Source organism: Pongo pygmaeus, chromosome 6 (assembly GCF_028885625.2).
Source record: "Pongo pygmaeus isolate AG05252 chromosome 6, NHGRI_mPonPyg2-v2.0_pri, whole genome shotgun sequence".
NCBI classification, from domain to species: domain Eukaryota; kingdom Metazoa; phylum Chordata; class Mammalia; order Primates; family Hominidae; genus Pongo; species Pongo pygmaeus.
Genome location: NC_072379.2, coordinates 11,422,978 through 11,447,683, shown reverse-complemented (window position 1 = coordinate 11,447,683; position 24,706 = coordinate 11,422,978). Strand labels below are relative to the sequence as shown.

Genomic DNA, 24,706 nt, shown 5'->3' with positions numbered 1-24,706 from the left:
TTCTTTCCAAGAAGGTGAGCAGCTATGCCTGATGCCAGCGGGGGGGCCGACGGGAAGGTCCAATTCCCGAGGGTCCCGGGTTGGCCTTCTGCCCCCTGGGAAGGCCCGTGCCCATACAAGTGGCAGCATCAAGCTTTGGACACATCCCTTGCCAGCCCCAAACCTATCAAATCACTGTTTTTCAACAGCAGAAAGAACCTGAGAAAGATTCTGTAGGGAGTATGGGGGGGGGGAGGTGGAGAAGGGTTGGAGTGGGTGGGAAGACGCCTCAGAGGAACTAGAGGGGACGGGTGGTAGTTCTGCCCCACTCCAGGAAAGATCAATGCCCCCCCCCCACCCCCACCAATGGGTGCCAGTTTCTTCTATAAAATGGAACAGCAATGATTTCTCTTTCTTTCTCTCTCTCTCTCTCACACACACCCTCTGCAAGGACTAAAGAAAGAATAGGATAAGATGAACTCAAAGTCTCTGGTACCTAGTAGGTGCTGGGGTGTGTCTGTGTGACAACTATATAGCCATAGTGTGTGTGTGTGTGTGTGTGTGTGTGTGTTTTGAGGCAGGGTCTTGATCTGTTGTCCAGGTTGGAGAGTAATGGTGCAATCTTGGCTCACTGCAGCCTCTGCCTCCTGGGCTCAAGTGATCTTCCCGCCCCTGCCTCCTGAGTAGCTGGAACAACAGGCGTGCGCCACGATGCCTGGTTATTTTTAATTTTTTGTGGAGATGGGGGTCTCACTATGTTGCCCAAGCTGGTCTTGAACTCCTGGACTCTAGTGATCTTCCCGCCTCAGACTCCCAAAGTGCTAGGATTACGGGCCTGAGCCACCGTGCCTGGCCAACAATGTATGTTTTTAGGTTTGCCCAAGAAACTCTTATAATGACATGGGAGCCAAAATTCTTTCTCTCTTGATTTTTTTCTTGAGACATGGTCTCACCCTGTTGCCCAGGCTGGAGTGCAGTGGTGTAATCACAGCTCACTGCAGCATCGACCTCCTGGGCTCAAGCAATCCCTCTGCCCCAGCCTCCTGAGCAGCTGGGACTACAAGCACATACCACCATTCCAGCTAATTTACTATAATTATTATTTGTCAAGATAGGGTCTCACTATGTTGCCCAGGCTGGTCTTGAACTCCTGGGCTCAAGTGATTCTCCTGCCTCGGCCTCCCAAAGTGCTGGGATTACAGGCATGAGCCACCATATCTGGCCCCCAAAGAAAACCTGTTTCAATTAGAGCAAGGTTGTTTAACTTGTGTGATGTGTATTTTACCTCCCCAAACCTGACTTCTAAGTTGCTTGAAGATGGGACCTGTGCTTTCCACAATGGGGAAACCCTCCATGTGCCAGGTGTGGGGGTACAGCCATGAGCAAGGCAGACCCTGCGCCCCCACATCTTGTAACCAAAGCGGGAGGCCGAAGTCACTAAGCGGGTCACTCAAACAGAGTCTGGGACGAGGGTGTTTCTGGGGAGAGCAGTGTCAGGGCAGGGTTTGGAGGTGCAGCAGTGCAGGCAGCATGGTCCTGGCCACAGCACAGGGGTGTGACAGGTCCCTGCTGCCAAGCGAGCGAGAAGTTGCTCTGAGAAGTCAATCATGAGCTCCTCTAACTAGAAGAGACACCATCGTGTCCATCCAGAGCCTTTCTCCTTCTAGACACCATCGTATCCATCCAGAGCCTCCCTCCCTCTAGACACCATCGTGCCCAAGAGACACCATCGTGTCCATCCAGAGCCTTTCTCCTTCTAGACACCATCGTGTCCATCCAGAGCCTCCCTCCCTCTAGACACCATCGTGCCCATCCGGAGCCTCCCTCCCTCTAGACACCATGGTGTCCATCCGGAGCCTCCCTCCCTCTAGACACCATGGTGTCCATCCGGAGCCTCCCTCCCTCTAGACACCATCGCGTCCATCCGGAGCCTCCCTCCCTCTAGACACCATCGCGTCCATCCGGAGCCTCCCTCCCTCTAGACACCATCGCGTCCATCCGGAGCCTCCCTCCCTCTAGACACCATCGCGTCCATCCGGAGCCTCCCTCCCTCTAGACACCATCGCGTCCATCCGGAGCCTCCCTCCCTCTAGACACCATCGCGTCCATCCGGAGCCTCCCTCCCTCTAGACACCATCGCGTCCATCCGGAGCCTCCCTCCCTCTAGACACCATCGCGTCCATCCGGAGCCTCCCTCCCTCTAGACACCATCGCGTCCATCCGGAGCCTCCCTCCCTCTAGACACCATCGCGTCCATCCGGAGCCTCCCTCCCTCTAGACACCATCGCGTCCATCCGGAGCCTCCCTCCCTCTAGACACCATCGCGTCCATCCGGAGCCTCCCTCCCTCTAGACACCATCGTGTCCATCCGGACCCTCCCTCCCTCTAGACACCATCGTGTCCATCCGGACCCTCCCTCCCTCTAGACACCATCGTGTCCATCCGGACCCTCCCTCCCTCTAGACACCATCGTGTCCATCCGGACCCTCCCTCCCTCTAGACACCATCGTGTCCATCCGGACCCTCCCTCCCTCTAGACACCATCGTGTCCATCCGGACCCTCCCTCCCTCTAGACACCATCGTGTCCATCCGGACCCTCCCTCCCTCTAGACACCATCGTGTCCATCCGGACCCTCCCTCCCTCTAGACACCATCGTGTCCATCCGGACCCTCCCTCCCTCTAGACACCATCGTGTCCATCCGGACCCTCCCTCCCTCTAGACACCATCGTGTCCATCCGGACCCTCCCTCCCTCTAGACACCATCGTGTCCATCCGGAGCCTCCCTCCCTCTAGACACCATCGTGTCCATCCGGAGCCTCCCTCCCTCTAGACACCATCGTGTCCATCCGGAGCCTCCCTCCCTCTAGACACCATCGTGTCCATCCGGAGCCTCCCTCCCTCTAGACACCATCGTGTCCATCCAGAGTCTCCCTCCCTCTAGACACCATCGCATCCATCCGGAGCCTCCCTCCCTTTGGGATGGTTTTCGACTCTCCTCTTTCATCTCCCCGACATGGGAAGGTACGCTGGGGAGAAATGATCTTAGAAATTCTGTGTTGGACTGAAATGCATGAGGAGGAAGCTGCAGAGGTGATGAGGCCCTGTGGCTGGAGGGAACCTGCACAGAACCAGAGCTCACCCGTGGGCAGGGAGGGGACCTGCCGGGGATTCGGAGTGGAAACTTGCTTTTCCTCCAGGCTCAGTTGGCTTGTGTATCTTTTATAAGCTCTTAAGGAAATAAGCATATCAAAAGCAGAGCTTGCAGATATTAAAAATTAAAAACCCTGCTTAAGTTACAATTCGATTTTGGTAGTGAACTCGCAGTCTGGCCAGATTGCTGAAGGGACATTGGGTGACACAGATGGCCCTGCTTCAGGGGCACAGGCTCGCCTTGTTCCGGCTTTTCTGCAGATCCATACTGATTTAGAAATGACGCTTTCAAATTACCTTCAATAACCTTATTACCAAGCCAGCTGTGTGTACGAACACTTATCAATGCGTCCCTGTGCATTAAGACAAAATGTATGCCATACAAACAGTCTAAATACATATTACTAAGATGGGAAAAAACAAAGCCTCTAGTTAAATTGCTTTGCTGTAATCAAAGATTAATCACTGCGAGTGTGTGTGTGTGAGAGATAATGTGTGTGTGAGAGAATGTGTGTGTGTATGAGGGAGAGAGAGAATGTGTGTGTGTGAGGGAGAGAGTGTGTGTGTGTGGGAGAGTGTGTGTGTGAGAGTGTGTGTGTGTGGGAGTGTATGCGTGTGGGAGAGAGTATGTGGGAGAGTGTGTGTGTGTGTGTGAGTGTGTGTGAGAGTGTGTGTGGGTGAGAGTGTGTGTGGGAGTGTGTGTGTGGGTGAATGTGTGTGGAAATGTGTGCGGGGAGAGTGTGTGGGGAGAGTGTGTGTGTGAGTGTGGGAGTGTGTGTGGGAGAGTGTGTGGGAGAGTGTGGGAGTGTGTGGGAGAGTGTGTGTGTGTGTGGGAGTGTGTGTGTGGGGGAGTGTGTGTGGGGGAGAGTGTGTGTGTGTGTGGGAGAGTGTGTGTGTGGGGAGTGTATGTGTGTGTGTGTGGGAGAGAGTGAGTGTGTGTGGGAGAGTGTGGGGGAGAGTGTGTGTGTGTGTGGGAGTGTGTGTGTGTGGGGGAGAGTGTGTGTGTGTGTGTGCACACCCTCTTTTTCTCAAGGGTTCAATTCTGGCTTTGGGCAAACCTACCCGTCCCTTACCAAGTCATGCTCTCTGGCCAGTGTGCCCACTGCCATTCTAATAGTGAAATTAATTTTTCCAGATTTCTGAGACTTGGAAGAGCTAAAAAGTCAAGGAGGTCTTTTTTTGTTGTTCGTTTTTTGAGATGGGGTGTTGCTCTGTTGCCCAGGCTGGAGTGCAGTGGTGTGATCTCAGCTCACTGCAACCTCCACCTCCTAGGGTCCAATGATCCTTCCGCCTCAGCCTCCCAAGTAGCTGGGACTATAGACTATAGATGCACACCACTATGCCTGGCTAATTTTTGTATTTTTTGTAGAGATGGGGTTTCCCCATGTTGTCCAGGCTGGTCTCAAACTCCTGGCCTCAAGTGATCCTCCGGCCACGGCCTCCCAAAGTGCTGGGATTACAGGCGTGAGCCACTGTGCCCAGGCAGCAGGTCTTAAATGTTTTCTTTCCGAGTCTTCCAGGCCTGCAGCTCAGAAATGCTCCTTTCCTGCAGGCACATGGTGGACAGCAGGCTTGGGGGTGCCCATCCATGTGGAGGATGCTGTGTCTGCCCCAAGAGCAGCCTGTCCTCCTTCCTCCATGATGCTGCCTGTTGGCCCAGTGTGCGGGTGACATCTGGGCTGCAATGGAATATTCCTCGGAGAATCCATGGCTGATCATGGCCCATGGAACATGCCGGTGTGGTGGGGTGCCTCCTGTCTTCCACTCAATGCCCAGGTGAGTGAACTCACTTGGCCCTACAAAGACCCGGGGCAGCACCGGGCAGAACCAAGTTGAGATTTTCGTCTTCCGCGACGGTATTAGAAAAACCATTAAGGTACATTATTTTACACGTCCTCCTAATCTCTCCATACTGCTTTACTTAATTTGTGATGAAATTGTTGAGAAAGGGTACTTAATGTAGGACAGTCAGTAAAAGTAATTTATCATCTTCCCGCTTCGGTGCTCACGTTATCAGCGAACTCATTTCTGCATTCATCATGCAATCAGCCTATTATTTGCATATTAATCAGGCAGTGGACCGTGAAAGAGCGGCATCCCAGCCAAATGCTGCACTATCTCAGGAGAAACACTCAGTAATTATCATACATCAGTGTTATGATGTGATAATTGAGTATAACATCTTTCTGCGGCCCCTGGGGAGTCCCTGCACTAACCCAGCTCCAGGCACTCTGGACAGATTTTTCTTTGCTTGCCAAAAAAAAAAAAAAAAAAAAAAAAAAAAGTTGGAGTAACCATTGCCGTGCTCTCAGAATGCTATTTCTGGGGAGCATTGATTGTCTTTTCCACATTCACGAGGTGTTTTTAAGCCACGTGAAACAAAATTGACCTTAACTCTGGAATGAGAAGGCCTGATGATGGCGAGGAAGGAGTGTCCCTCTGGGGCCCGGGTGTCCTCTCTCCTCAGCCTCCTAGGTTCAGAGGTGCTGCTAAGGCATCCATAAAACTTGCCTTATCAAATAGAATGTTCCAACTACTGCCTAATTGCAAAGTTGGTATAAAGGCAGTTTGGCTGCTTTATTTAGGTGCCAAATGACAGACTAATTTTGGCCCTCATGGAAAGGACAGACCCAACATCTGCCAATTCAGACTCGGGCTATATTTAGGAATCCGGTTCCAAAGGGAAGAAGTAAACACAAAATCTAGAGGAGGCCCCGATGGAAGCCTCCTGCCTGGCTCCCATTCTATCCAGGGCAATGCTGTTAAGAAACTCCCCTCCTCATCCTCGCCGGGAGCGGAGCAGGTCCCTCGGGCCAGTCCGCCTGGGGCTGGGGCCTGGGTGTTGGCATGACTCCGGGGAACCGTGACAGCTGAAAGGCAGGGCTGCCCTGTAGCAGGGAGAAGACCTCAAGCCAGTGTGTATAGGTTCACTGAATTTAGACCAGAAGAGGTTTCAAAGGAGCACGGACACTCCATGCAGCCTAGGCCAGGTGGATTATGCATTTTCCAACAGCCAAACCTAGTAAACGTGGCTTCCATGCTGTCACTGATTTGCTGATTCAGCTCCTGGGCTCAGGCAATCCTCCTGCCTCAGCCTCCTGAGTAGCTGGGACTACAGGCGCGCACCACCATGCTCGGCTAAATTTTAAATTTCCTGTAGAGATGGGGTCTTGCTATGTTGCTCAGGCTGGTCTCAAATTCCTGGACTCAAGCGATCCTTCTATCTTAGGCTCCCAAAGTGTTGGGATTACAGGTGTCAGCCACCGCGCCTGGCCACTACCTTCTTCTTGATTGGGGCAAATCACCTCTTATCTCTGAGCCTTGGTTTACTCCATCCATAAGAGGAGGGAACCATTTCCACTTATTATTATTATTATTATTATTTTTGAGACGAAGTTTTGCTCTTGTTGCCCAGGCTGGAGTGCAGTGGCGTGATCTCGGCTCAGTGCAACCACCTCTGGGTTCGAGTTATTTTCCTGCCTCAGCCTCCCGAGTAGCTGGGAATACAGGCATCTGCCACCACGCCCAGCTAATTTTTTTGTATTTTTAGTAGAAACAGGGTTTTGCCATGTTGGCCAGGCCGGTCTTGAACTCTTGACCTCAGGTGATCCACCCGCCTCGGCCTCCCAAAGTGCTGGGATTACAGGCGTGAGCCACTGCACCCGGCCTCACTTACTGATTAAGGATTAAGGACATCAGCTCTGTGAGTGGCACAGAGACCACGCCAGCATGTGGACTCCCTTGTTTTATTCCCACCCCCCTTTCTGCAATCACCTAGGCATTTAAGCTTCTTCATTCCTTCCCTAGAATTCAACCGCTGAAAACTGAAGTCCTCATTTGCTCCTATGACCTACTTTTGCCTCTTGTATTGAATGTCCAATGTGCTGTAAATTCTGTTTTCTATGGAAAGCCTGAAGGGGAAAGAACGGGATGTGTCTATAAGCCAGACTGGGCCTGTCGGGCCTTTTCAGAAGGGGAAACCAGGGAGCACCAGGATGGTGGGTCCAGGGAAAGCGACGGGAAGAACGAGAGTTATGTGACCCCTCAGCCTCGCCGGCTGTTTCTAGCCTAGTTGGCCTGGTTCCATACTAGCTTGGCCCCAGATGGCCTGAGCAATGACCTAGGCCCTATAGTCTTACTCTGGAAGCTCAAGGTTTTGTATCCACTTTAAGGAATTGGTCAACGAACAGGCAACTTCCAAGGATGGAATAGCATTTTGTAGAAGTCGAGACTTTGGAAAGGCACATATAGATCACCTCTCACAGGACTGAGGCGCCAGGAGCACCTTGCACCATCTGCAAGGGACAATCTCCACCAAAGGAGGTGGGAAGATGCAATTAGAGTCTGTTTTAAAAGCAGACATCTGGCCGGGCGTGGTGGTGCACACCTGTAACCCCAGCACTTTGTGAGGCCGAGACGGGTGGATCACCAGAGGTCAGGAGTTCGAGGCCAGCCTGAGCAACATGGTGAAACCCCGTCTCTACTAAATACAAAAGATTAGTCGGGTGTGGTGGCGCACACCTGTAATCCCAGCTACTTGGAGGCTGAGGCAGGAGAATTGCTTGAACTCGGGAGGCGGAGGCTGCAGTGAGCCGAGATCACGCCACTGTACTCTAGCCTGGGTGACAGAGCGAGACTCCCTCTCACACATGTACACACAAAAAGGGAAAATTCTCCATGTGCTGATGGAGGAAGGTCTCCACGGTGTGTTACTAAGTGAGAAAAGCAAGGCACATGGCCTTTTTGAGGCCTGCACGCCCCCCATCTGCGTGGAATAAATATTTAGATGCATGACTGTCCTGAAGGACACACGACAAACTGGGGATGGTGGTGGGGTGGGGTGTGGGGGGCGGGTGGTATGTGACAGGAGGATGAGGGAGGGATGGTGACCGATTTCTTAAAAAGATTGTAAGTTTGAATGCTTGCATTTTGTAACCATCGTGCATTTTACTTCTTGGAAAAAATCCTGCAAATCATAATAAAAACAAAAAAGTCAAATAAATCTATGACTCTGGGCTATGACTTCTCCCCTCTCTTTGGGTGAGGCACAGGGACAAATTCTGCTCTAGGAACAGAGACTTTGGGGGCCGAGTTCTGGCAAAGCAGCCTTCCCCAAGGGTGTGTGATGGGTGGTGCTGGGAGGTGGGACTGCAGGGTGCTGGGGCGGTGCTGGCAGCCTGCGTAGGCCGCCTTGCTCACTTGATGACAGCGACGTTTGTTGCTTTGAAACAAAACCTGAAGTGGGCTGTGGTACTCAGCACTGGCTGCCTGGGACATCTGTGCAGGATCTGGGTGTGCAGGGTCCCCCACGCAGGGCTGTCCAGGAACAAAAGACCCTCCACACGCCCGTGTTCTCCTGCATAAATGTCACAGGGTGCTGGTTCCAGCAACATGTGGCCAGCCCCCACCGTGAATCCCACAAGCATCTGGAGGGGCTTGGGGAACTGAACGAGCAGGTCACGCACAGTGACAAAGGGGCTTTCTGGCAAGGTCCCCGAGTGATCCCTACACATCACACATCAAGGAACTTTCGAGAAGTGCATGTGCCCTTCCTCCTGTGGTTCTTGGGGCGGCCCCCTAGCCTCGTCTCATCAGCCGGGACTTCCCGTGCTGGTCCCGCGCGGCCTGCCTCACCTGCCTCTGGAAGGGTTCACGGTGGCACAGCCAGTCCCTTTGCATCTTAGCTCAGCCGAGATCAGGTTGAGTTTTTATTTTTTTATTTATTTTTTGAGATGGAGTTTCGCTCGTTGCCCTGCTGGAGTGCAATAGTGTGATCTCGGCCCACTGCAACCTTGGTCTCTCGGGTTCAAGCAATTCTCCTGCCTCAGCCTCGCGAGTAGCTGGATTACAGGTGTGCACCACCACGCCTGGCTAATTTTTGTATTTTTACTAGAGACGGGGTTTCCCCATGTTGGCCAGGCTGGTCTCGAACTCCCGACCTCAGGTGATGCACCCGCCTCAGCCTCCCAAAGTGCTGGGATTACAGGTGTGAGCCACTGCGCCCGGCCAAAAAGCTGATTCTTTAATGTCTCCAACTGAGGAGATATTCTTTTTTCTGGGGGGGACAGGGTCTCGCTTTGTTACCCAGGCTGCAGAGCAGTGGTGCTATCATTGCTCACTGCAGCCTCCACCTCCTGGGTTCAAGTGATATTCTTGCCTCAGCCTCTTGAGTAGCAGGGATCACAGGCGCAAGCCACCATGCCTGACTTATTTTTATATTTTTAGTAGAGAACAGGTTTCACCATGTTGCCCAGGCTGGTCTCAAACTTCTGACCTCAAGTGATCCACCCACCTCGGCCTCCCAAAGGGCTGGGATTACAGGTGTGAGCCACCATGCCTGGCCCCTGCCTGCTTTAGACAGTGCCGTGGAATTCCCAGGGGTGCAATCAGCCCCTCCTGTCCCTATGAACATGCTATCCACATGCCCCCCACACTGACTGTTAGCCATGAACATGGGAGAGCCAACTGCTTATCAAGGACACTGCTTCAGAATCTTACTGCAGAGTTCAAAGCTCACGAGCCCTGGACACGTGTTCCTGGCTGTCTGGTGGGAACCAGCTAAGAGCCATGACCATGATACACACGCACATTCAAAAGGAACGTGGACCTGTCCGCGAAAGGGGCTGCGGCCACGGGAATCTCCTGGTTGTACAAGGTCATGGACAGCCCATGGCCCCGTGGGCTTCACGTCAAAGAGGGGCACACATTGGACCACCCACGTTAGAGACAGACCATAGCAGCTGTCTCCTCAAAGAGGCAACTGATACTCTGTTGGCTGACTGGGAACAGCAACAGGCAGCAGAGAAGGCTTGGAACCCATGATTCCTAACACGCCAGGAAAGAGCTGGGTATTTCACGATTCAGCCAAGGGCAGGGGACCGTCCTTCCACCTGGATAGCCATAATACACCTGAAGCCAGTGTGAACGCAGACGTTAACAGCTTGTTAGCAACAGCAATGAAATGCTTCCACATTAAAAAGTTACAAAGTGGCCGGGTGTGGTGGCTCACATCGGTAATCCCAGCACTTTGGGAGGCCAGGAGTTTGAGACCAGCCCTGGCAACAGAGACCCCCTACTTCTCCAGCTTACTTGGGTATTTGGAAATAAAGAACAAAAAAAGGCCGGGTGTGGTGACTTACACCTGTAATCCTAGCACTTTGGGAGGCCGAGGCAGGCGGATCACCCTTGGTCAGGAGTTCGAGACCAGCCTGGCCAACATGACGAAACCCCATTTCTACTAAAAATACAAAAATTAGCCGGGTGTGGTGGCAGGCACCTGTAATCCCAGCTACCTGGGAGGCTGAGGAAGGAGAATTGCTTGAACCCGGGAGGTGTGGGCTGCAGTGAGTTGAGATCACGCCACTGCACTCCAGCCCAGGCGACAGAGCGAGACTCTATCTCAAAAAACAAAAACAAAAACAAAAACAACAAAAAAAAGAAAGAATAAAAAAGAGAGACCCACTTCTACAGAAAATAAAAAAATTAGCCACGTGTGGTGGAAAGTGTCTGTAAGTCCCAGCTACTCAGGAGGCTGAGGAGAGAGGATTGTTTGAGCCTGAGAGACTGAGGCTATATTGAGCTGTGATTGTGTCACTGCACTCCAGCCTGGGCAACAGAGTGAGTCCCCGTCTATCTATAAAAAATAAATAAAATAAATAGAATAAGATAAAATAAATTGCCAAATGATAAGAAGGGCACATTCTGAGCAAACAAGCCTTAATGAGCCCCTACCTTCTCCTCTATGAACGAATGTTTGCTATGGTTAAGTAGTGTGAGGTCCAGGAATGAGGGATGAAGCCTGGAATGACTGACAGACAAAAGGAGCTTGCAGAATCAGTCCCCAAGGACCACCTGCAACTCCATCTTGAAATGAAGTTTTCCAAATGAGATCAAAGATGACCCTGGTTATAACTACACCCCCCTTTATATCCCAAGGTGCTGGGCATTTTGCAAGAAGCCAACAACAACAAAATATTTGTAGAAAGTTAAGACGTACCACGAAATCTATGAACAGGTAACTGATCTGAAGATTTGTCTCTTAAAAATCCTTTTTCTTAAAAAAAAGTTACTCATGACTGGCATGGAACCTATCGCTCACCTTACGCCTTTTCAAGGCCTCAACAGTGTCTAAGAAAAAGTGGTGGGACACTAGTGACGCTGCTGCTTAAAAATGGCATTAAATTTCCTTAATGCCCAAGGCCGTCACCCCCATGCTCGGATTCTTAGAGGAACATTCAAAGCCAGTTGTATCCGCCAAGAGGAAAAAGTGATGATGTGAATGAAATGTCAATTTCTCCCTCCTTTTTGGCAAATTGGCATCTAAGTCATTAAGGAAAATGGAAGGACAGACAGGGCAACAGAGCCCAGCAGGAAAAGGCTGACAGGAGCTCTCAGTGAGGAAAAGAAAATAGACTCCTGGGCTGGCAGCTTGCTGTTCAGATGGGCGAGGCCACTCTAGAGCAGGGCACCTGATCGCCATGGTAACCGAGCACAGAGCACAGAGCCATCCGCCCCCACGGACTCCACTGTAAGCCCGCTTCCCTTACTGCAGGGCTGTGGCTGGCTGAGCAAGTTGTCCAAAGTCCCTGCCTACCTGGGAAGGAAAACCAACCGCCAGTCCATCTTCGAGGCCCAGAATCTCAAGCACTGAGCATTTCTCACTGACATTCAGGAAGAAGCCAAGCCGGGCTTGCAATGACCTTCCTGCAGACATTGGTTCTACCACGGCGAGCTACTTGAGGCAGGCAATGGAGGGAGCATCTTCTGGGTCTGGGGGCCTCTTGAAAGGATTCTGGGGTAGCCATGGGAAGAACAGGGAATCGGAATCCTTGTAGCAATCTTAGGACAGAGGCTCGCTCCCCTGCTTCAGGGGCAGCAATGCTGGAAGCTTCCGCAGAGACACTGTCAAGGAAGATTCTAGAGTCTCTCATGTCACTCATCCCAAGGAATTACTAAAACCCACTGTTAGAAAGCAACTCTATTTTTCTAAATTAAATTCCATATACTAGGTGGGGCACGGTGGCTCATGCCCATAATCCCAGCACTCTGGGAAGCTGAGGTGGGTGGATCACCTGAGGTTGCGAGTTCAAGACCAACCTGGTCAACAGGGCGAAACCCCGTCTCTACCAAAAAATACAACTAGCTGGGTGTGCTGGCGCATGCCTGTAGTTTCAGCTACTTGGGAGGCTGAGGCAGGAGAATCGCCTGGACCCAGGAGGCGGAGGTTGCAGTGAGCTGAGATTGTGCCACTGCACTCCAGCCTGGGCGACAGAGTGAGACTCCATTACACACACACACACACACACACACACACACACACACTCCATATACTGTGAACATAGCTTTTTTTCTTTTCTTTTTTTTTTGAGACAGGGTCTCCGTCTGTCACCCAGCTTGGTGTGCAGTGGCGTGATCTTGGCTTACTCCAGCCTCGACCTCCCGGGCTCAAGCAATCCTCCCGCCTCAGTCCCCCAAGTAGCTGGAACTACAGGTGCGTGCCACCACACCTGGCTAATTTTTGCATTTCTTGTAGAGATGGGGTTTCACCATGTTGCCCAGGCTGGTCTCGAACTCCTAAGCTCAGGTGATCTGTCTGCCTTGGCTTCCCAAAGTGCTCGGATTACAGATATGAGCCTCTGTGTGAAACTCCCTTGAAAAGTAACCTCTGACAGTAAAGATTCAGACGAGGAAAGCCATATGATAATCTCTTTTCTTTCGGCAAAGCCCTCCTAGTCTTCCTGGTCCAGAGAAATATTTTCACTTTGCCATCATTATGCTATACAATTTTTAAAAATGTTCCTGGCCGGGTGCGTGGCTCACACCTGTAATCCCAGCACTTTGGGAGGCCGAGGTGGGGGGAATCACCTGAGATCAGGAGTTCGAGACCAGCCTGGCCAACATGGTGAAACTCTGTCACTACTAAAACTACAAAAATTAGTCGGCCGTGGTGGTGGGCACCTGTATTCCCAGCTACTCGGGAGGCTGAGGCAGGAGAATCACTTGAACCCGGGAGGGTGGAGGTTATAGTGAGCTGAGATTGCGCCACTGCACTCCAGCCTGGGTGACAGAGCAAGACTCTGTCTCAAAAAAAAAAAAAAAAAAAAATTTTCCTGCAAATAAGAAATCTTTTTCCATTTTTCTCCCTAGTCACCATGATTTTTGCTTCTGCTGGTGGCTTTCCTATGACTTCAGGGTTTTGGGTAAGTGATTTGTGCTCAACCTCCCCTCTTGCTGGAATGACATGGAAGGCGGGCGGGGGAGACACACCCATCTGCTGCCTCTTCAAAAAAACCACTGGCAACTTCTATACTCTGTTCCGTTTCATCCAGGGGCTCATCGCCTTTTTCTCTCTCCTGCTTCCAATCTGCGAGATTGCCCAGGAGTCTTAACTAACTTTATTCTATAAAGTCAATTGATATTTTACAAATATCATTTACATTCCTCTTAGGAGCCTAGTGTGTTTTTCCTAGGTTTGAAATGTGACTGTTGTACGAATGTTCCAGCACAGTGGCGATGATCTGTTACAATACAAAGTAAAACGTCATTCTTCAAGGATTTGTTCCGTCACGGAGAAGTTGCTTCTGGCATCGATCGTTAGCAGGCCTGGCACCAGGGGAGACTTCCTGTTTTATGTAGGACGAGGATTTTTTTTTGTTTTTGAGATGGAGTCTCGCTCTGTTGCCCAGGCTAGAGTGCAGTGGTACGATCTCAGCTCACTGCAACCTCCGCCTCCCGGGTTCAAGCAATTCTCCTGCCTCAGCCTCCTGAGTAGCTGGGATTACAGGCTCCCACCACCACACCCAACTAATTTTTTTGTATTTTCAGTAGAGATGAGGTTTTACCATGTTGGCCAGGCTGGTCTTAAACTCCTGACCTCAGGTGATGCACCCACCTCGGCCTCCCAAAATGTTGGGATTACAGGCGTGAGCCACCGCACCCGGCCTAAAGAGGGGTTTTGACCTAGAACACATTAGTCACTTTCTGCCAAGTTCAGTCCTGCCTCAATGGACTCAAATACTCTCGTGAGTTTAAAGAAGGCCAACTTCCCGTTAGAGCAGGGGATCAAGGCTAACTTTCCAAGCAGACGTCCGTAAAACTCCAGCACAAACAGCTACGTCCATTATTTCCCCTGAAGTATTCTGAACTCGAGCCGATCTGGATTAGTTCTTGGTACTTTCTAATTAAATTGGCCAAGCCAGAATGAGTGATCCCTTCTTCCAATGGGCGCCTGCTCCACCTAGATGTCCAGCCAAGAAGACCCACGGCGTGGGTGAGATGCAGCCTCCCGACCCCCACGTTGGTCAGAATCAAATCAGAACACGGAAAACACGCAGAACTCTCAACTGGGGACTTGGATGCCACCGAGGTGCTCCGGCTGCATCTGTGTGAGGGTTTGGGCTCTTGCAGAAGCAGCAGCCCCTGCCACACAGCTGTTCCCCATGCTACACATGTTCCCCCTCGTGGAGCTTGCGGCAAGCTGGCGGGCTTCGTGCTCCTGTTAGCTTTGTTTGTGTTTTCAATGAATCAATGGGATATGGAGACGAATCAACATGTTTAGAAAAATACAGAAAGGGAAAAAGAGGACCAGCTCACAGTGCTGGCTGTTCCTAAAAGCTGGCTGTGAAAAGCTCAGCTCCAAGTGTGGGATCGGCGTACGAGAAGGGAGGCGGGGGGCGCAGAAGGGAGCCTGGGAGCCGTGGCCATGAGTCAGCCTCGGTGGGCTGCATCCAGGCACCATGTGGCAAAGAGAACAAGTGTGGCTGGAGACCTCGAGGCTGTGAAATGCAGACAGGAAGGAGCCCGAACTTCTCAGCCTGCAGCCACCACCCTCTGCCACCACCTGCTCCCAGGCTCAGATCTCAGTTCCCAGCTCTCCATCCATTCACACCTGAGCTGTCTTCAGGGGCTTCCTGGCCATTTCCTTTCTGCTACCCTACCTTTCCCACTGCTCAAGCTCAAAGCTCCCCATTTTCCTGCTCAGAGGCTGCCTGGATGTCTTCCGGTTAGACAAGAAGTCCCCCAACATGACCCTGAAGAGAGGGACGTGTGCTTGTGCTTTGTCCCTTCCTATCAGACGGTAAGCCCCCTGAGTGGGGAATCTGTCTCCGACTTAGACTCCAGCCCTGAACACAAGGCTCTGGGCTGACAAAGGATGACAGTGGGTGTGCAAATCTTGGCAGAGTCCCTCCACGCACTGTCAGCTCGCTCTCCATTAGAAACTGACACAGAGAGGGACCCCGTTTGCAGACAGGATGCCATATTTCAGCTCCCCAAATCCAGAACGTGCAGTCCCTTGGAGTCTCGCCGGGACAGACCACAGCACGGGACAACAGAAAAGGCAGTGAGACATTTCATGCAAAAGCAACAGAAACTGGCTGCTTACCTGAGCTCACACAGCCCTGCTGCAGCGGGTCCTGGAGCGACGTCACGGAGTGGAGGACTAAAGTAGAAAAAGGTTATAATTAAAGGAAGGAACGTGGCCCAGGGCTTAAAGCTTCCTAACTGAATGTGGCAAGGCCCGGGGAGGCTTCCCACTCCTCCTGGGGAGGGGCGGGCATGGGGACCCGCGGGCCGGGGAGGCGCTGCTGTTGCAAGGCCAGGCCCCCGGGCCAGGAGCAGGTGAAAGGTTTTGCCTGTGACATCTTCCACTTTAATACCTTTGGCTGACTTTCTTTCCAGACTCCCTGATTCAGCTACTTGACTTTTACCTGTATTTATGTATAAACAGCATTTTTTAAATTGGTAACTCATTTTCTGCTGCTTATAAAATTAGACAGGCATGATCTTCTCTCCTAAACACTAAAGTCAGTCCCATGGTGACAGGTTGTGGAGGAAGGGGACGGTTCTGTCCCCAGCACCAGCCCACGGTGGGGAGTGTGGCTGGCCACCTCCTGGGGTGGAGTTCCCTCCTCCCTCTCTGCATAGCCCAGGTGGGGCTGCTGTGACCAGGTCCTTGCTACAGTGGGGGCAGCCCCTCTCCTGTGGCAGGACTCCCATTACCTGGCCCTTGCTGCTGGCCCTGGACGGGTAGAACACCCTGGCCTAGCTCGCCGTTCAGCCAGAGCTGCATCCGGATGAAGGGTTCTCGGCCTTTCTGCGTCAGCTTGCTCCATGGCTTCGGTCGGGACAGCATGTCGCTGACGCTGCCCTGGGACAGGCCCAGCACCTGGAGTGGCACCGAACACATATGGCCATCAGTGCCTGGGTATTAGCATGACGCCACAGATGCTGCTGCAATGCACACGCACCACGCACAGGGCGTGTCTAGGGCTGACTTCTGAGCACAGAACCGCGGCCTGGTGGTGGTGACAGCTTGTGGGCAGGGAATACCCATTTAAAGATCAACGGTGGCTGAGACCTCAGCACAGGGGGACTTCCAGGTGAGCCATGGTTACAGCCACAGCTCTTAGCTCCCAGGGAGGGAAGAGGGTCTCATCCCAGGGTCTTGATCCTGCCAAGATGGCAGGGCTGTCACCCTGACACCCTGCGGAGGAGGTGTGTACAAGCACCTTGCTCTTCACCTGGTGGTACCGGGAAAGGCTAAGGTGCCAGGGACAAGATCCCTCCAGAGGTGGGGCAGTGGGTGCCGGTGGGACCGGGGAAGCTGGTGTCCTCTGCAAACGCTGAGCCAGGCTGGCATTTAGAAACGTCTGCTTGCTCTGACCACATCCTGATCAAAGGTGGGGGCCCAGAGGTGAGCTGGTGGGACCTGGGGAGCCAGCCTGGGAGTGACATTCCGCCGCAGATGATTGCCGAGTTGCGTGTACACACCCGAGTTTTCTGATGCTCCCATATGGCCATACATATGTATAGGCACAAACACCCCCCACAGGACACAGATGCCGCCCTGGGATATTTAGGGGCTGCATCCGATCACTCTTTTGAAAAGTTCTCAAGTTCCAGAATAAAACTGCACTCACGGGCCAAACAAGTTCAATGCTATTAAGTCTCTGCTAAATTTAAGGCATGAGCACGAATGTCTATTTCAATGTTCTCAAATGGTATTTTTACAACACTGAACTAGAAATCTCAAGGGGCTTGAAATACTCATCCTCATTTCTAGTCGCCCCCCTTCACCTTTTGCAAAATCAGGGCAAAGTTCGCCATCGGACACCACCAGGATTCACAGCACAGCATATGGCAAACACTGAGTGGAAGGCGGGGCGGGGAGTGCGGGGACGGCGCCATGCAGGGACCCTGGCTTGGCAGGGGAGGGGGTGGGATTTGTCCCCTGCTGATCCAGCCACGTGCTCCCTCAGGAAGGTGCCTTTTAGGGGAGAGTGGTGCTTCTCCTTCTATTCAGCACTCCATTACTTAATCTAAAATGGTAGGGGGTTGGGAGGCCAATGTGGGCAGATGACTTGAGGTCAGGAGACCAGCCTGGCCAACGTGGTGAAACCCCGACTCGACTAAAAATAGAAAAATTAGCTGGGTGTGGTGGTGGGCACTTGCAATCCCAGCTACTCGGGAGGCTGAAGCAGGAGAATCGCTTGAACCCAGGAGGCAGAGGTTGCAGTGAGCCGAGATAGCGTCACTGCACTCTAGCATGGGAGACAGAGTGAGACTCCATCTCAAAAAATTAATAAATAAAATGATACTAGGACATGCTGTTTATTTTAGATTTGGCAGGCGCGGTTAACCCTCATTCTCCTGAATCTCAGTGACCACGAAAGTGTCAAGAACAGAAAGGCCTAGAAGCTCGTCCATGCACGATTACACTTTCCTGAGCCAGGGAAGGATGACGGGGAAACACGGGCCACCCTGCTTGGGCCATCCCCAAGCTGTGTGTCCCTGGGCAGGTTGCTTGACCTCTCTGACTGAACAATATCCAAGAGTTACACAGAAAGGAACAATAATGCTCTCTGCAGCTTTTTCTAGTAAGTCCCTTTTGGCTTTCTGCGTACTGGTGGTCCCTCTGTGTGATCAGATCAGATCTTTTTTGGCCAAAGAAGCCTGCAGGGGTGCCCCTCAGCTCCCCTTGGCAGCAAAAGCTGGATGTGGACTCAGCTGCTGGCCAGCTTGGGGCAAGTAGTTAACGTCCCCAAGCCTTGGTGTCCTTCCCTGTCAATTGGGGATTTTACCATCCACTTCCCAGCGTAACTGAGAGGTCGAAAGGGCAGCATGCAGATGAAAGTCTGAGCCTAGAACCTGGCTGCAGTCCGGGCTCGGCAAATGGGATCAGGGGCTGGAATGTTCACCAGCCGCACCTTGGAAGTCTGGGAGCAGAGGATGCCCTACGCTCCGCTCTTGGGTGAATTGAAATGGGTGAGGGTCACAGGCTCTGGGATAGATACTTGGTCCTCAGCAAGGAGAAGAGACGGGAGAACCAAAGCCCCCAGATCAGATCCCTTACCTTCTCCCCGAAGATTCTCTGGCAGATGCCGTTCTTGGCCAGCTTCTCCTTAACCTGCCGGGTGAGCTCGATGGTGTCCACCTCCTGGTACATGTAGACCTCGTACTGCTCGGGGGTCAGCGGGGGGACCGAGGGCTTGGTGGGCTTGGACATGGGCACGATCGGGGAGGATGGCAGGGGGCTGTTCTGCGGTGTCTCGCTGCGGCTGGCCCCGGTCAGACTCAGCTCTGAGCTCTGGGAGTAAGGGGACTCGGCGCTGGGCCACTCCTTCCAGTACTCTGACGACGAGGGTCCCTGGAGCTGACTGCGCTCGGCCCGAGGCTGGCTGCCACCTCCGCTGCCACTGCTGCCCTTCTCTTTCCCGCCGCCCGTTTCTTCGGCCTTGGCCTCCTCGGAGGAGGCGGCATTTCTTCTCTCCGGCTGCACCGTGCTCCACCAGTGGTCCTTCCAGGCACCGCTGCGGCCCACCTCGTTTTTCACCTGTCTCAGGACCCCTTGTGCACAATCGGCCGCTCCCTGGGGGTCCAGCCCGGGGGCGTCCTGGGCCTCCTTTTTGAGGGCCGGGGGGTTCGGCAGAGCAGAGGCACCAGCCTCGGGAGCTGCGGGGGGCTTCTTCAGGGAGATGGCGAGAGGCGGGTAGCTGGACACGGTGGGCATGGGCGAGGTGGAGAGAAGCTTGGGGGTGAGGATGGTGATGTCACTCTGGGACAGTGGTGCCTGCTTTAAGGCAGGGTCGAGGGCGGCCTGCTGGGCCTCCATCTCCCGGCGGGCTTGCTGCAGGATGGAGCGGATGGTGTCATCAGAGTTCCCGCTGCCGGATGCGGAGGAAGGCTGGGCCGGCTCTGCTGCACGGAGAAACAGGGGTGAGAGTGTGGCAGGGCAGCCCCCTTCAGCTGGGGACATGCTTCTCATCCTAACTTGACCTACTGCAAAGTGTGGGTTATTTGGGAGAACCACACTGTGTATTTCCCCAGCATGGCCCCTGTCAGTGAGACATTCAGGCATCTTGTCTGAACCAAGGACCAGGGCCTGACGCTACAGCTCGATGACCTGGTGGCGTTTGGTACACACAGATGTAGAGGGTAATAAAGGGGGTGTCAGTGAAAGTGCTCCCTGACATGCCCTCCTGGGGCTCCTTTCCCCGAGAATTTTTTTTTTTTTTTTTAGAGACAGGATCTCGCTGTTGCCCAGGCTGGAGTGCAGTGGCATCATCACGGCTCACTGTAACCTCCACCTCCCTGGCTCAAGCAATCCTCCCAGCTCAGCCTCCCAAGTAGCTGGGACCACAGGTGCATGCCACCATGCCTGGCTAGTGTTTTAAGAGACAAGGTCTCTCACTGTGTTGCATAGGCTGGTCGTAAACTCCTGAACTCAAGTCATCCTCCCCCATCAGCTTCCCAAAATGCCAGGATTACAGGTGTAAGCCACCGCACCTGACCTCTGATAATTTTTATACTTGGTATTCATTTTCCTGTGCTATATTCTGAAATGCAAGTGGTTCTATCAAAGTTGAGGAGTGTAATTTCTGTGAATAATTACAACTAGGGGCCAGGCGCGGTGGCTCACGCCTGTAATCCCAGCACTGTGGGAGGCTGAGGTGGGCGGATCACTGGAAGTCAGGAGTTCGAGACCAGCCTGGCCAACATGGTGAAACCCCGTCTCTACTAAAAACACAAAAATCAGTGGGCATGGTGGCACATGTCTATAGCCCCAGCTACTCGGGAGACTGAGGCAGGAGAATTGCTTAAACTCGGGAGGCAGAGGTTGCAGTGAGCTGAGATCGTGCCACTGCACTCCAGCACAGGCAACAGAGCGAGACTGCATCTCAAAAAAAAAAAAAAAAAAGTAACTATTAGGCAAATACAGATCACATAGACCTGCTTCTCTCTATGTGCCTAAATGCTTGAGAACAGACATTCATTATTGTTTAAAAAAAAAAAAGTTAATTACTGCTGACCAGAGCACTCATGACAATTCTCTTAATTAAGTTTGGAAGACAGTGGGTGAAGAAATGGAAGCTGTACCAGTTTTCTGCACTTGGAGCTCCCTCTTGGCTTGCTCTAGGATGGACTTGATGGCTTCATCAGAGCCAGTCTCCGAGGCTCGGATCCGGGTGGTGATGTTACCTGCGGGGAGAAGTTGCGCCAATGACATCAAACCCAAACCTCGGACAAAAATCAGCGCTGCGCGAAGACGTCATTCTGATATATAGCCCCGGGTGGGGGCTGGTGACACAAGGAGGCAGATGTGGCCTCCCAGTGGCCTGTGTTTGCTGTGAGTGCAACTTCACAGCGACACCGGGCAGGAGGGATTTCCTGCTCATTTGACCTTACGGTCAATGTTACTCTGCCAGAGCCGGACACCACCCGTAGGTTAGTACCCGGGAGAACCGATCATTTAATCCACATATATAGAAGGCAATGTTTCTCATGAGTCACTTAGAAGCAACTGCTGTGGCTTGGGACTGACTCTCCTCGGGGTTAGATGTTTATTGGAGGCTGGGGTCCCACACAGGACAAACGGGAAAGGAGGGTAGAGGGTTTGAGGCTGATTGTCTATCAATCATTCAGAGGCACAGGGTGAAGAAAGACAGGCTTAACTTAAAAAATTGTTTGCACCTATTATCACATAGTATCTTTTTAAAATTTACAAAGGAGGAAAGGAGCCTGCAGAAATTCCTAAGAGGGGAGGATGGATTCTTTCAGCCACATGGTGATGTTTTGTGCAGGCACACGTGCTGATGAAATGAAGCTACTATGGCCCAGGGGCTGGCCCCAGCTCTTTCGGGAAGCCACCCGGATAGTTTAATTTCTTACTACCTTCCTAAATAGGAACCACTGCATTCAAAACAAGTATACCACCATTTAAAAACAAGTATGCCACCGGGACGATGTGGGATGCGTCCGTTCCGTAGGACCTTGAGTGTGTTTCCGAGTTAAAAATACAAGGAAGCAGCAGTATTTAATTTGATGGGGTCACCTGACTTTTCTCAGAGCAACCGTTGTTATTTTTTCAACTGCGTCTGAGAAAAACGGGGGACCGGGTAATTAGGATCTGAAGTGGGCTGGGATTCAGACTCGGGGGGCTTAGCTTAGCAATGCTTCTTCTCACCCCCTCCTGCGCTTGGGAGAGGGCAGGCAGCTCGGGAGGAAGGGGCTGGGTGTGCTTGAACCCGTGCCTTGTTTTATACTTACTAGCTGTTTTTCCATCAGGTTCCAGGCCAGAATCACACTGCACAGTTTTAACCCAAATACACAGCTAAGGACATGCTGCTTCCCTAGGTGACTGACTGCAAAGAAAACGCCTGCCTGCAACATACCTTCAGACCCATTTCTTCGTTTCGGTACTTCCTGAAATAGTCTGTTCAGGCTCTGGCCTGGATTCTCTGTTGAAAAACAAGTGTGGTAAGAACAAAACAATCAGGGGAATGGTGGTGTTGACGATATGGGCTGTGTGACATGAAATCTGAGCCGCCTGTCGCTAAAGAAAGGGCTCAGGGCTGCCTGTGCAACTCGGGAGTTTCTAGAATCTTCTCAGAGGCCCTTCCCTGGCTGACTGGCCCGCAGAGGCCGTGGCTCTGCTGCAAAAGGAGATGGGGGAAATCTAAGTCGCGACCTACGGCATCGAGGCCAGGGAGGTCCACGGGAGGGAGGACTCCCTTGAAGGAGGATCACCCGCCAGCCCCCAAAACAAAGCTCGCATTAATCATCCAAAGACATTCAATTTCGGCTAACATCCTCATAAAACACTGCATTTTCTTGGTGCAAATTGATGCTGTTCAAAACATCTCCCTGCTCTGTTTGAGTCTAAATTTCAGGGTGTTTCAAATATGTCTGATGAAATGACCTCTCTATAGCTCTGCTGATGTGGCACATCGATCCCCTGGTCTTAAACAGAAAAGGAACTTTCTTTTTTGTTTTTTTATTTGAGGCAGGTTCGCACTCTGTTACCCAGGCTGGAGTGCAGTGGCTCAATCATGGCTCACTGCAGCCTCCACCTCCTGGGCTCAAGCCATTCTCCTGCCTTAGCCTCTCAAGTAGCTGGGACCACAGGTACACGCCACCACGCCCAGCTAACCTTTTGATTTTTTTGTAGATCAAAAGATTACAAAATATATGTTGCCCAGGCTGGTCTTGAACTCCCGGACTCAAGCGATCCGTCCACCTCAGCCTCCCAAACTGCTGGGATTATAGGCGTGAGCTACTGTGCCCGGCTGGGATTTTTGAAATTACGAATGTAACTGACATTTTATCTTTTTATGGAGGGTTGGGTAGAAAGGGTGCTTAAATAAAACTTTTGTGTATTCTACTCAAGCCAGGCCTGTTTTACTCATAATGCTAAACAAATCACTAATGGACTGTGAACAATGTAGGGAAGGTGGCCATGGGACACGCCCTCTTCTGCGGGGTGGGAAGAGGGGAGGTGTCATCTGTGATGTGTTCTCCCTACAGAACCAGCTTTGCATGAGGATCGAGCCCAGTCAGCGTTGCTGCTATGGGGCTGGAGGGGACTTAAGGGCTCCTCCCAAAAGTAAGACCAGCACCCAAGGCCAATTGGACCCATAGCCACTAAGCATACTGAGACGCTATACATCATGTAATGCAATTCCCTCTGATATGATCTCTAGTATTGAAATACTATAGGGTTTCCTAAGTACGGAGTGCTGAGTGCGTTTCAAAGGCCAGATCTCCCAAATCTAACAGCCTTAACTCATGCCGGGTCACCCTTGAGCTCTGGACGTGGCAGAAGTAAAGAGAACTTTACCTGATGTGATGCACAAATGTTTCATCACGCACACAGACACACACACGCATGCACACACACGTGCAACTCTGTGACGGGCTCACACGCTGGCGCCACCCAACGCCAGTCTCTCACCTCTTTGTCTGCCTTGGATGCTACGGAGGGCCAGGATGTTCTGCTCATCGGAGAGGAACTGTTTCATCTTGTGAAATGGCTCCTTGCCGCGAACAGTCAGTTTATTCCACGGCTTGGGCCGGGCCAGAATCTCGCTGACGGACCCTTGAGATAGTCCCAACACATAATGTCCGAAAATACGTTGTCCGATATTGTGCTTAATCAGCTGCTCTTTGACCTGCCGGGCGATTTCTGCAGTGTCCATCTCCTCGCCCTCGGAGACGCTCCCAGCACTTTCTGACTGGCTGGGGGATGGGGCCATGCCATTGACATCTGGGCTTTGTTGTAATGGACTTTGGGAAGATATGGAGTTTGTGCTGTATGGACCTGTTGAAAAAATCATGCTTGTGCTTCCGGCTTCCTGCATAGCCTTGGAGTAGAAGGACTGCATTAGCTGCCGCTGGAGAAGAGAGTTTAGTGCAAATTTTCCTGTAGAAGCCAGGGGTAGGCTGGGGCTTGCCAGGGATGAGCTGAAAAAGTCTTGACTTAACCCCGCTGGTGAGAACTGGTGTGTACCATTAGTATTGGAAGCCTGCTCCCCCGGGTTGCGGGGCAACTGAGAAGGAGGGGGGGCCGGCAAAGATCCCGGGCGCCGACTTTCAGGCTGGTCTTTCCCTTTCCTCCTGGCTGACCCTACAAGGAAGGGCAAACAGAATGCATTATGGGGGATTCCAAAGGGGGAAAAAAAAACCAAGACCAAAATGCAAAAGTTTGCCCCCGCAAAAGGGAAAACAAAAAAAAGTGCAGGTTTTTTTTTACAAGGGCCAATGAGGTGGGTTGGTTTGTTTTCCGATTAAATTTGTAAGTCAGCCAAAGGAGGCTTCCCAAAACAAGCAACATGCATTCATGTTTGCGCCTTTCTTGTACGTTGCAGCCTGGAGAGTCCCCTTGACATAGACTCAAACTCCTAGCGTGACAAGGAGCCGGTGACACACACAGGGAAGAGTTGACGGGTCGCGGGCCTCTTACTGGGCCCGCTGGCCCCGGCCGGAGGAGCAGCAAACACTGACATTTTAGGACCAATGGATTCGCTCGCACTTCTTGCTCTGAGGCAGATGCACCGTACCGAGCCCCCTCATCTGGAGGCGCGCGCCCGTTTTGAGAATGCAATACCATTAGAGCCCGAGACACCTGTACGCGTTTTACCAGCTGCCCAAACCAGAAGCACAGTCAGTGACGCCACCATTTGGAGGATGAGCCAAGAAAGGCTAAGGATGGGGGACGCGTCCCCAGGGGAAACCTGACCAAGGAAGAAAAACCTCTACTGGACCCGGCAGGCCCGGGGCTGTCCCTGAAAACACCACC

The 24,706-nt window shown here is 52.2% G+C and overlaps 1 protein-coding gene across 15 annotated transcripts in view; it reads right to left on the bottom strand.

Moving 5' to 3' along the window:
* Positions 1-24,706, bottom strand: part of CUX1 (cut like homeobox 1) — a 464,969-nt gene that overhangs the window by 64,736 nt on the left and 375,527 nt on the right. For 4 of the 15 annotated variants that reach the window (XM_063668185.1, XM_054496501.2, XM_054496500.2 and 1 more), the window contains exons 15-20: positions 23,363-24,034; positions 21,804-21,869; positions 20,509-20,610; positions 18,485-19,329; positions 16,132-16,297; positions 15,515-15,571 (exon numbers count right to left, since the gene is read on the bottom strand). The exons of 3 other annotated variants lie outside the window; for them this stretch is intronic. In XM_063668185.1, the coding sequence (XP_063524255.1) occupies positions 15,515-15,571; positions 16,132-16,297; positions 18,485-19,329; positions 20,509-20,610; positions 21,804-21,869; positions 23,363-24,034 (1,908 nt within the window). The remainder of the gene's footprint in view (positions 1-15,514; positions 15,572-16,131; positions 16,298-18,484; positions 19,330-20,508; positions 20,611-21,803; positions 21,870-23,362; positions 24,035-24,706) is intronic. 8 more of the 15 variants (XM_063668189.1, XM_063668187.1, XM_063668186.1 and 5 more) reach the window with 4 other exon arrangements.